We start from the raw sequence: 12,071 nt of genomic DNA, 5'->3' as shown, positions 1-12,071 counted from the left end.
TTCTTAAATAATGTTTTTATTCTTAGAAAATAGTGTATACTTATACCCCATGCATTCTGACAACGTCCACCCACCACCATTTTCTTTCAACTTTCTTAATGCCTGCTTCGCTGTCTCTATACTAATTTCATGTCCTCTTCATTTTAGTTCCACATTTATAACCCTCAGAGTTCAGTTAGTGTTGCCTACACATACATAGGTTTAGGGATATCCACTGGGACATGAGCAACCTACAGGTGCCTACGCCCCTCCTCTTCCTCCTTAGAGGCCAACAACTACCAGTAGCTCCTCCACCAAGGGTGGGGCTCAAAGGCCCCTCACCATAAAGTAGTGTTTTGCTGATTAGTAGTACATAAGTAAGATCATAATTTTCATGTAACTCTTACATAGGTGTACATATTTTTGCATGTTTGAACCTGCATGTATGCATGAGTGCACACACATACTGAAACAAAACATCATAAAAATTTTAAATTCTATTACCTCTAGATACATGATATTTTATGTATTATATTCATGTGTTAAAACAAAGGCTGGATCATCAAATGAGTTTCAGAACTAACAAATTGGAACCATAGTTCAGAAGACAATGATTGCAAAGCTATCATCAATCATGTTTCTCCACATTCCATATTTTACTTCGAATACTAATTTTTGAGTTCCCAGGGAGAGAGCAGATAATGAAATATGAAAGAAAAATAGAAAGGAAAACAACTATCTTTACTCTAACAACTCCATTAAGTTAGAATGTTAATTTGGTCAGGTTCAAAGTTAAAATGATGCACAAATATGTATACTGGATATTCACTGACTATTCTACATTCAAAAAGAAGTATGACAAAAATAATCAATATTTTCTGTGCTTGAACAATCTCTATGGTTTCATGTCTTAGGAGAATCTCTGTACAACATGGTAAGGAAACAGAAGACATAGAAGTTGGGTTGGAAATAATGATATGTATATTTTGAAATTTTTTGAAGAGTTAAAATGCATCCCATTGGTGGGGCAAAAGCTTAACTAGATGTTTGCATTTCAATTTAAACATATATGAATGTCCCTGTGATTTCTATTGTGATGTTTCTTATTGACTTTACTATGGATGTGAACCAAGTGACATTTTTACTTAAGCAACAGAGTATTCATAGAATCAGAAGTAGTTAAAGCCATTGCAGCAGCATATGTGAGCACAGGAAAATTTAAAAATAAAGGTTTCCAAGTCATGCACATTCCATGATACCTTTCTTCTCTAATTGCCCTTTAATTTTCTAGTAGATCAAATCAATACTTTACAGAAATACTATCATATTTCAGTAGTAAAATTTTTGGAAGGGAGCTATGGATGAGAATTTATTTTGACAAATATTTCAAGATTCAATATGTAAGAATTCAAAGCACTCAACTCTTAGAGAAACTACAACTACAGCACAATACTTGGACAGGTGCATATTCTACAATTTTAATGTGCAGACCACTTTCATTACATTAGTATTTAGTCCTGAAGTTTTAATAGCAGAGGAAAAGGATTAAAAGTCAGCTAGTAAATAATGTAGTATTTGCATAAGAATGTTCTAAAGCTGAAGGGAAAATTTTATTTTTCATATAATTTGTGTATAAATAAAACAATCTGTTGAAAGCAGCACTTGATTATAAAAACAGACATCAACTTTGTACTTTGGCGTTCATTCATATTTTTCTACTCGCTTTTTCTTTCATTCATTTTTTCTTGTTATTATATTTCTATAATTAGGTTATATAGTGAATAGAAATAGGGAGTAAAGGTGATATTTTACATAAGCTAATGTGGGCTTAAGTTTTAAATTGCTACAAAATTTTAAATTGCTATAATCAAGGATGAGTAAATGACACACAATGGTATAAAATGCTTTTGTCTGGTGGAAGGAAACTGATAGTCAAGGTCTAGCTTGTTAGGTAACTAGCTTTCAAAATTAACCAAATAGTTTGATTCATAGCCCCACTGTAGATTTTGTGCAATCTAATGAGTTTGACAAGGTGATCACTAAGTCCGTTTTATGAAATGAATAGAATTACTGCATCACATAATTTCAAGTTAACTGTCAATTTTATCTTTGTATAATTAGTGCACACATTTGTTGGATTCCACAAAATTATAAATTTGCCAAATTTCTACTCTAGTAAATAAACTCAAACTTAATGAAAATGTACAATAAAACCAGAGAAACAGATATTTTAATAATATACTATGATAGAAAAGACAAAAAGCATTATTCTCCCAAAACTGTAAGAACAAATAAGTGACAACCCCCCCCCCCAAATTAACCACATTCCTTTGGGGGAAGGAAGATTGGGGTGGTCAGGACAATTCTGTGTTTGTGATTTACTGTATCTTTTCATTTTTAAAAAATCTCATATAGGATTTAAAGAACTGAAATGATGTTAGAAAATATAAAAATATCACCTTAATTTTATTTTTAAAATTTACATTGATTTATCCATATGCCGGAAAATTAAGGAATAAGACACATGCATAAAAAATCAGGACAAAATCTTGGAAGCCCAATGCCTAGTGCTGGGGGAAGTAGGAGAGAAGCCACGCCCACGTGGGTTAGATGAGAAATACCGGTAGAAAAAAACCTAAACTGCCTTTACCTTTCAAAACGGAAAGCCACTAAAGTAGCCATGTCAGCTCTGCAGCTGAGGAGATTGGTTGTTTCATGTCAACAACCCCAGTGACTCTCACCGTGGATGCAGAAAGGAAACCTGAGCAGCTGCCGTAAAGCAACATTTCAGTTGCTGTGAAATGTTACTTGACTGGAGTTGACAGCTTTCTGTCGCCGGGCATGCTCATTTTCAGGAACTTCATATTTGAATAAGTTTGGCAAGCATGTGTCCTTTAATTTGTCTACAAGCAGACTCATAAGGTACAGCGTGTTTTATTATATGCTTGCATGCAGTTGTGAAAACTATTCAAGCAATTCAATTGCCTATCAATCATGAGCTGCCACACACTTCCTTCACCAACTCGCTCCATCTCACTAGTACCCTAAAAGGAGCTGAATAGGGACGGTTTATTAGATAAGGAAACACATGTTCATATTGGCCAAGGGAGGCTCGACACCTTCATCTCAGGTAAGATGTGCAGCCTCTGCCTTCACAGTGAGACCATTCACTTAAGCTCTTGGAGCAGCAGTCAGATGGCTACTACCAATGTTTGTTCATCTCAAGACCTAAACAGAGAACTCATGTAATGGTTGTTCAAGCAGCACCTTCTAAGTGTGCCAATTCAAGAATGGTATACACATAAATCAGTGCTGGTAATAGATAGCTAGCAAGTGCTGTTCACACTGAACAGTGATTTCGACAAACCCCTAATTATGTGCTCTGGAGAGAGCCTGTGCCTTTCCCTCTATAATTTATAGTTCTTAAACGAGAATTCTGACTTCAATTCAAATCTCAATGGCTTCTTAGCTGTTAAATGCAGGCTTAGCCATGAATAACCACTGATACAATCTGCTGTGCCCTGTTGTACACAAGCAGAACTTGACAAGAATAATGAGTTTTCTCTTTGATCTCAAGATGTAATGATAGCTTGCAAAAAGAGAAGAAAAAAAAATGACTGGCAGTTTGCTGCGAAAATTCTTGAGAGGGTATCCTTGACTGAGCCAAAGAGTTTAACACAAATTTAAACCATGTTTTTGCCCTATGAAAACAGTCATTAACCTCATCCTAATTGTAGAACAATTCATACTTCAGCTAAATACCTGGGCAGCTGTTTGGTGTCGCATTTGGGATCAGCTGAGAGAGAACAGGGAAGACTGCAAAGGAAGGAGGGCTGAGAAAGATGTATTACAATGATGTCCTGCAAAGTTGGCAGGAATGAGGAACCTCGAGAGTATCCTCAACTCAACAACAAAGAGCTCTTCTCCTAGCAACTCAGATGTGCACAGTGGATAACTGCTTTTCTAAGACTTAAATTGTCCACTCAACTCCACCTGATTAAGCCTACGCTTGCATGGCTCCCCCTTTGACAGCTAAATTCAGCGCTTATTATGGTCATGTGCAGATAACTCAGCCACTTCATCTCTGAAGTCACCAATTATAAGCTCTGTAAGCAACAAAAGGAAGGTACATTGTCTCCAGAAACTGATGTGATCAAGTTGGATAAAAATGGGGAACTAGAGTGTTTAGATACATCATAGGTGGGTAAAAACTAAGAGTCCAGTTTTTCTCTTAGTCATTAGTTTTTGCACCATTGGATGAGTTCTCTGTTTAGGTCAAAGGTAAACTTGCCCTCTACCTGTCAATGTCTCTCCCATGTTTCTGTCTACTACCTTGCTTAACATATTAGGATCATTTTTAGTTAATTATATTAATATCTCATATTATAACTGTGATCATAAGCCACTATCCATAATAAAATTCCATAAAATATTCAAATTCATGTAGATTTTCTCATCCTCTATTGCTCACATACCCCTTTTTCTGAACACAGGACCCAGGGTTGGACAACCAGGAAGAATGGCAACCTGGGTGATTACCTGCCTTGTCACTGACTGCTGCCTGATGCAGTCTTTGCAGAGATGACAACTTCCACCTTGGTTAATTTCCTTCTACCTACATGTTTGCTTAACAATATCTTGTGAACAAGCAGATCTCAAAGTCCTGTTCTCATCAAAGCTTGTTCCCATACCAGGCTCGTAAAGTTGTCTAACAATGATAGACATTTCTGCTTGAATTATTTCCAATGTCTGGGTTCAGAAGTTCTCATTATTGTCATTGAAAGGGCAGTGCCTATTTTTCTGTATTGTGTAAATGGCTTTCAAGATGACAATTAAATGAGATTTTAAATGGAAAGAAGTCCGTTTACAAGGAAGATTATTACTATTCTTCGAATGTAAAAATGATATCTTCAGAGGAGTATTTTTGACAATGTGGTACTTTGTGTTTGTGGTGTGTGTTTCTGTCTGTCTGTCTGTGTGTGTGTGTGCAACTGTAGAAGAAAGAGAAAGCACGCACACACACAAAGAATATGAATAAAGGTGGATCTGAAGGTATCCGTCTGTATTTACAGCTGTATTTCATGCCCCCAAAGGAACTGTGATTAAAGAATTAAATTAAATATACTTTCTCTTAGATGAATTTCTCTAATAAACTGTGTTGCAAATATTCAAATTTCAGTTATGTTCACTACTATGAATTTAGTTTTACATCTGATCAAGAAAATGAGTAGTTACATTAGTGTCAAGTAGTTCTATAGTGTTTGTACTTAGTTAGTATCTAAATCAATGACATCAGTTACTAAAAGAATAACTCAGGCAGGGCAGTGGGAGTGCACACTTTTAATCCCAGCACTTGGAAGACAGAGTCAGATAGATTTCTGTGAGTTTGAGGCTTGCTAGGTCTACCAAGCAAGTTACAGGACAGCGTGTTACATTGTGTAACCCTGTCTCGAAACATTAAAAAAAAATCAATCAAACAAAAAACAAATGAAGGAAGGAAGGAAGGAAAGAAGGAAGGAAGGAAGGAAGGAAGGAAGGAAGGAAGGAAGGAAGGAAGGAAGGAAGGAAGGAAGAGCAACTCGGAGGCTTGGGTCCTTCTATTTTAACAACCCAAATAATAGGGCTTTCTAAATGCTTTTTGGGCATTGAACTAGGGATTGCCCAGGGAATTCAATGAACCTTCTTTTATCACTGTAAGAAGGCAGCCCACATTGTCCTGTTAAAATAGCCAAACTATTTTATTTTATTGTGATATAGAAAATCATTTTTGTAGAACCTTTGAATATAATTAATATGAAATGGGTAAATTTAACTCTGAAATTCTGTGTTTCTTACTTGGAACTCAGCGACAAATGCATGCATTTCAACAGCAAAATTCAGAATTTTCTTTGGATAAAATGAAACTGTATATACATTCATTCAAATTTTAATAGGCAAGTCTAGGCCAGATCAAATGCAGTGGGCAAATATAGAACTTAATTAAACTACTATAGATGTAAAATATTAACAGCTGCAGCTATTAAAATGGATTAACTTCCCCTGAGTGGGGTTCACATGATGTGAGCTACCTTCTTTAATTTGTTGAAGGGCTAAAGTTGGCTTTGGATTTTACATTGTGCCAACTCACTTATTTGAGCTTTTAATCACATAAAAGTAATCTGCCATCAAATACCAACAGGTACATTAACTTCAATATTTCCAGTGAATTCCAACAAAAAATCTCATGCTTTAATTGTTCTTTAAGTTTGCAAATAAAACTTAGAAAATGGTTCTATTCATTCAATTTAAAACTGAGCTGTGTAAATTAGTATAGATATTATCTGCCTTTGGTATTCTTTAGTGAAGATTTAAAATAAACTTTAAGCAATGATGATAAAATAAACAGGTCAAGCACAAATTAATAGATGTTCTCTGCCTTGAGAATTATGGAATTCATTTAATATTTGGTAAGATTGTAATGGACTCCATTGAAAAGTTCATCAGATTTTTATTTCTTTAGGTTCATGCTTCTATGTGTTCATAAACACACACACACACACATATACATATATCTGAGAAAAAAAGACTATAAAGAGCTATCTTCAAACGTAAGTCTGCTATGAAATGAATACTAGATGATTTTGGGGTTCTCGTATTTCTTTGTATTAACTAATAACTTCATATTCGCCATGTATTATTTTCATATTATTAGTACCTCATTTCTAAATAAACAAAGTATAACATCTGAAGTTTGCTGTTTTTTTTTTAGTTTTCTGAACGTCCAAGGTGTAACCAGATAATCTGATTTTTTAAATTTTATTCTGTTATAAATATGAGCCAAATATCTATTTTCTTCAAAGTTATTTTCAAAATTTCATTCTAAAAATACTTGAAATTCTGATACCATCTACAATATAATATTTCAAAGCACTGGATCATGCCTTGTTCCCATATTCATTTTAATCCTTTTATTTGAAAGTTCTTAAGGATCAAATTAAATACTATCTCTTCCAGGGCATCTGGGACAGGGCAGATGTTAAAATTTGTTGGCAATCAATCAGTAAACATTTCTTAGCTTACATAAGAATGACAGAGATGAACTTAATCCCCAACCTTTTTAGGGTAATGACATTCAGGGAGCAAAATTTCTCAAAAGAAAAAATCATAAATAGGTTTTCTGAGTTAAGGAGAAATCAGAGCAATGGGTTATGAATTTCCACCTATTCTGTATCTGTCATACAAGCTCCTTCTCAATGTTCTTTTTTCAACTTCTCATTTTATTGCATAAAAAGGGATCTTTCTGGTTGATTTTTTTTTTCTTTCTCCAAAGTTTACACTAGCAAAACTCTATTCTCTTAAAGCAATTTTTAAAGTGAAGTAAAAATATTATTTCTTGTGAGAAAAATTTCCTGCTACCATCATAAGGGAATAAAGGGCAGAGAATGAAGCCAGGGGTTACCCCCACTAGTGTTTAGTCGTCTTAAAGGAAACCAGGTGGAGCGGTAACTTTGAATGCCACTGCATTAACTGAAGCGTTTTTTGCAGTAAATTTCTCCACAATCTTGATGAATTTGCAAGCATTTTTACTTTTCTATGTTTTATAATTGTATTTCCAGGGATCTTCAATCATCCAATGTCATAAAAACATAGCTGAGACTTTAAGACTTCTAAATTCTATGTCTACAAATTCAAGATAAAGTTTCTTGCATAGATATGGCACTTAATAGCCAAGTAAAGTATATTTAGGATAACCATACTATAATCCACACCCCCAGAGAGGTTAAGAAATAAGTAGGGCCCAAAAGGGGGGATGCAGCGATTTTACTGTGAAGAGGAAACAGGAAAGATCTCCTGGGTAGGCTGGGGGTGGGTAAGAAAGGGGACAGAAGAGACCAGGCTGAAGAGTAGATGGAGGGGGGCGGAGTAATGAAAAAGATGTCTTGATATGGACGGCATTTCATGGTCAGGTAGAAAGGTGGTTCAAAGGACACTCCACGAATAGAAGGATGGCCTCAGCTAAGACTCCTAGTATTAGTGAATACATAGCCTGAACATGATCATCTTGGTGACTACCCCGATTGTCATCAGAGAGTCTTCATCCTGCAACTGATGAAAACAAATGCAGAGACCCACAGTCAACCACAAGCTCCAAGCTCCTAAAATCGTTTGGAAGAGAGAGACGAAGGATTTTACAAGTGGTGGAGTCAAGATCAACGTAAGGGAACCCACAGATACAACGTGGACTCATAGGAGGTCACAGAGTCTGGACTGACAGCTAGGTAGCCTACATGAGACCGACCTAGGTTCTCTACGTATGTGTGACAGTTGTGTAACTTGGTCTATTTATGAGACTCTTAGAAGTGGGAGCAAGGCCTTGCAAAAATGTTTTAGCTACGTTTGGGAATCTGTTCCTCATACTGGGTTGCCTTGCCTGGCCTTAACACAAGGAGAGGTGCTTAGTCCTACTTCATCTTGATGTGCCATTCTTTGTCGACACCCATGGGAGGCCTGTCCCTTTCAGAAGAGAAACAGAGGAGGAGTGGACTGAGGAGAGGGGTGCAGCAAAAGTGACTGGAGGGAATCAGAGGAGAGGATGGAGATGAAACTGTGGTTGGAATGTAAAATAAATGAATTAATTTAATAAAAATGAAATGTTTGCTTAAGACACTGAAAGCGTTGAATCATTTGGGTTTTGATACTGAACCATTATGATTAATTAATCTGATTTTTACAAGAGGTAAAGCAGAAACAGTAACTGGCAATATTCTTTAATGCAGCAAACCTTTAATAGGATTTGGCTCCAGTTATTCAGAATGGCAGGGGTGGGAGAGAATTTGCAATAGCACTGTAAAATTTTAAATTACCTGATCGTCCGTCCCGCTGGAAATCCACGTGATACCATTCTCCATCATTCACTTTCTTCTGCAGGGCTTTTATTTTTATAGTACCCGACCCCATGTCTAAGAGGAGGTACAGGTGACCATCCAGCATTTCAATAGCAAAAAAGTCAACCTTAATCATCTGTGGGTGCTTGGCATCCTTTTGATGTCTTGGCTTGCCATGGCTAAACAAGATGAGGCCATTTGGTTCTGTGGTACGGAAATCAAATGATATTGAGCCTGTTTTCTTTGCATTCCATTTAGGCAAAGAAATGAAAGACTCTGGGGTTTCAAAAGTTATTGGATCTAATGTCGCCACATTTTCACACTTAAATGCCACCACTCCATGGATCTTCATCTTAGGATCTCCCTGCTTGGCAAGTCGAGATAATTCCAGCCTTACGTCATTATTTTTGTATACAACCTGTGGGTAGAGAGGAGCAGTGAGAATCTAGATTTCATATTTTAATGTGTATAACTTATCTGCAGTTCATGGAATTTTCAAGTAGATCATAAAAAACACAACATATTAATTAATTCTGTTGTATAATATTTTTCAAACAAATAAATTTCTTTTATCAACTCACTGAATAACAGAAACAACAAATAAAATTTTGATATTTTTAAAGCGAAGTATAAAGATATGTAGCTATAGATAGTGATATGGACACATCAATGGTCAATCTTTCCTTTGCAAAATAACTATGAGAATTTGCTTGGCTGAAATTCCTCAAAGTCCCCACTAGAACTGAAACACCAAAGTCTTGTCTTGCATTGTGCTGCGCTAATAGCTGAGTGCTGTTAGGGACTTAAAGCTACTACATGGAAAGCAGTCTTCACTAGTCTATTCAGTCTGTGGTGCTGGTGTTTAACTTTACTTTTGATTTATGCAATTGTCAGATAAATGTTATCCTATACTCTTGCTTGCCAAGGCACTTCTTCTAAAGGGACAAGGTGATTCTGATCGCCTGAGGATAATCACAGGACTTTTGGGACATCAAATAACACACTGGGTAAACTCATTGGCAGGATCTTAATATCATCCATCTGCTATGACCTTCTATTTGCAAAATCCATAAGTATTTGAAATAAGGATAATGGATCATATACTATCTCTACAAAATGCGTATGATGGAAAACCGCATTTATACAACATATAGCTTATACTGGATTAAGGGTGAATTAGTTATTTGTATTCAGATAAGTACAAAACTATTTAAGGGACCAAATTTTCGTTGAAACCAATACTGTCATGTTCTTAATTAATTTATTCACAAATAATGTTGTCAACCAAACCAACACACTAGACATTTATTTCAAAGGTATAGCCTATTGAACCAAGAGAGAAGGTGAGTTTTTTTTATGTGGTAATAATGTGAATCACTTTTCTTGTCAGCAATTAAGAGTTCAAGGTCCAGACTGTGCTTCCAGAGTTCAGATTCAGATGTGGGCATTACAAAGAGTGTGATCTCAATAGGCCTCAGTTCTCTCCCTTTTCTCATTACTGTCCCACAAGGTGACAAACAATGGGATGGTTGTAATGATTAAGTAACAAAATGCATGTAAGTGAAAAAAAATCTCTATAATGACAAAGAATTGTCTACTGTATTATGATTTAGATAATAGTAATTATATTAACCTGTGTGAGATTAAATAGCTGTCCCTTTATTACAGCTGAAAATTTACCTCTGTAGCTTTCTGTTAGTTATAAAAAATAAGTTAGGAAATGAAGCACATGCATATAATTGGTTTTTGTATTTGATTTTCATCAAACAAGTAAGTGACAACTTCTCAGTGTTGAGCCTGTGGCTTCAGTTTTCTTTTATCATCAGAAAGGATTACTATGAAGAGCAGGATATCCTTTATTCTTTAAATAAATATGTACAATGGCTTAACAAGCATCTACTGACAACAAAGAAAGAGAAAATGAATATAAGCAATCCCAAAGAGGAATTACACTAATTCTTAAGAATACTGTCTTGAAAAGAGAAAGGACTATTATGCCTTGGGGAAGTTGACTTAGGATTGTCTTTCTTTGGAAATCTTTAGCACTGGAGAGAACGTTTTTCACAAGTGATTTCCGAAGCATTCATCACGACTTTCGTGCTGTTCATCCTGGTAATTTTTCATAATTCCTTGTGATTCATATATTAATATTTGGAGACAATTTGGATATTCATTAGGAGTGAGTCATTTTCCAATCTGCATGCTCTAGATGCCTCCACTCATCAATACTAGCATATTAACTATACACTCAAGCCCATTTTATAGGCATAGGTAGTTCTGAAATGAAGATGCTGGGCTATTATAGTTGCCATATCTCATAAACAGGACATCATCAAATCAAGAGTTGGAGGGTGTGGGAATTAATGAAACTATTAGCAAGGATTTTAGTAGCAGTCTTACAATTTTATGTGTCTTAGCAATGAGGTCATTCAGGAAGATACTAGGTTTAAAAAAGACAAATCCTCTTAAATATACTGTTCAGCATTAGTCATACAATCTAACCCCCACAGAGATGCAAAATGAATTCCCTCCTTGGTCTAGATCCACATCTTTGTGTAAGTAGGACCCTTGCTTACTGTTACCTAGTACTAAGCCTGGCCTTGGTGAGGCAATCAATAAATATTTACTAAAAAGCTGAATCAAATTCTTCCTTCACTATGTCAAACCGAGTTTGATATAAAGACAATAGACTTTACTAAAATAGCATATTAAGTTTAGACATGTAAATAGAATGTGGAAACATGTGTTATTATGGACCAACCTCAAAAATAAAGGACCATATTTTTAAATGTATTTTTCTATGGTAATGTTAACCATTGTGAACATCCAGTTTGTGCACAAATTGGTCAAGTTCATTTCGTAGAGTGTGAATTTCTTCTGGGGTGAATGATGCTCATGTGAAAACTAGAGAGATGAAATTTATTTTCCTGGCAGACCTAGGCTATTCATTTTTCCTCCTCATTTTGCATTAACAAAAAAACTATTCTGAAAAACAGAAAAGCAATTTGAGGTGGATATGTTCTTTGCTCTCAGGTTACCATGTTTCTCACATGTGACCCACATTCCATAACTATCCGATTTTTTCAAAGTTAGACTTTCTCTTACAATGGCTAGCTCAATTGGACTAACGAGTGACTGAAAGTATTCCAAACCTTGGAATTCACATGCAAGCTAAGTTTTCTTTTCTGAAAGGATTACTTTACAATTTTTTGTGTGTAGAAATTTGAG

General features: G+C 35.6%; 1 protein-coding gene across 30 annotated transcripts in view; it reads right to left on the bottom strand.

Moving 5' to 3' along the window:
- Nrxn1 (neurexin 1) overlaps window positions 1–12,071 on the bottom strand; it is a 1,058,343-nt gene that overhangs the window by 607,348 nt on the left and 438,924 nt on the right. For all 30 annotated transcript variants that reach the window (XM_085690899.2, XM_087907274.1, XM_087907282.1 and 27 more), the window contains one exon: window positions 8,823–9,261. In XM_085690899.2, coding sequence (XP_085547025.1) covers window positions 8,823–9,261 — 439 coding nt within the window. The remainder of the gene's footprint in view (window positions 1–8,822; window positions 9,262–12,071) is intronic.

Source organism: Myodes glareolus, chromosome 6, assembly GCF_982192425.1.
Source record: "Myodes glareolus chromosome 6, mMyoGla1.1, whole genome shotgun sequence".
NCBI lineage: Eukaryota > Metazoa > Chordata > Mammalia > Rodentia > Cricetidae > Myodes > Myodes glareolus.
The sequence above is the reverse complement of the archived record's forward strand: the minus strand, read 5'-3'. Positions and strand labels throughout refer to the sequence as shown.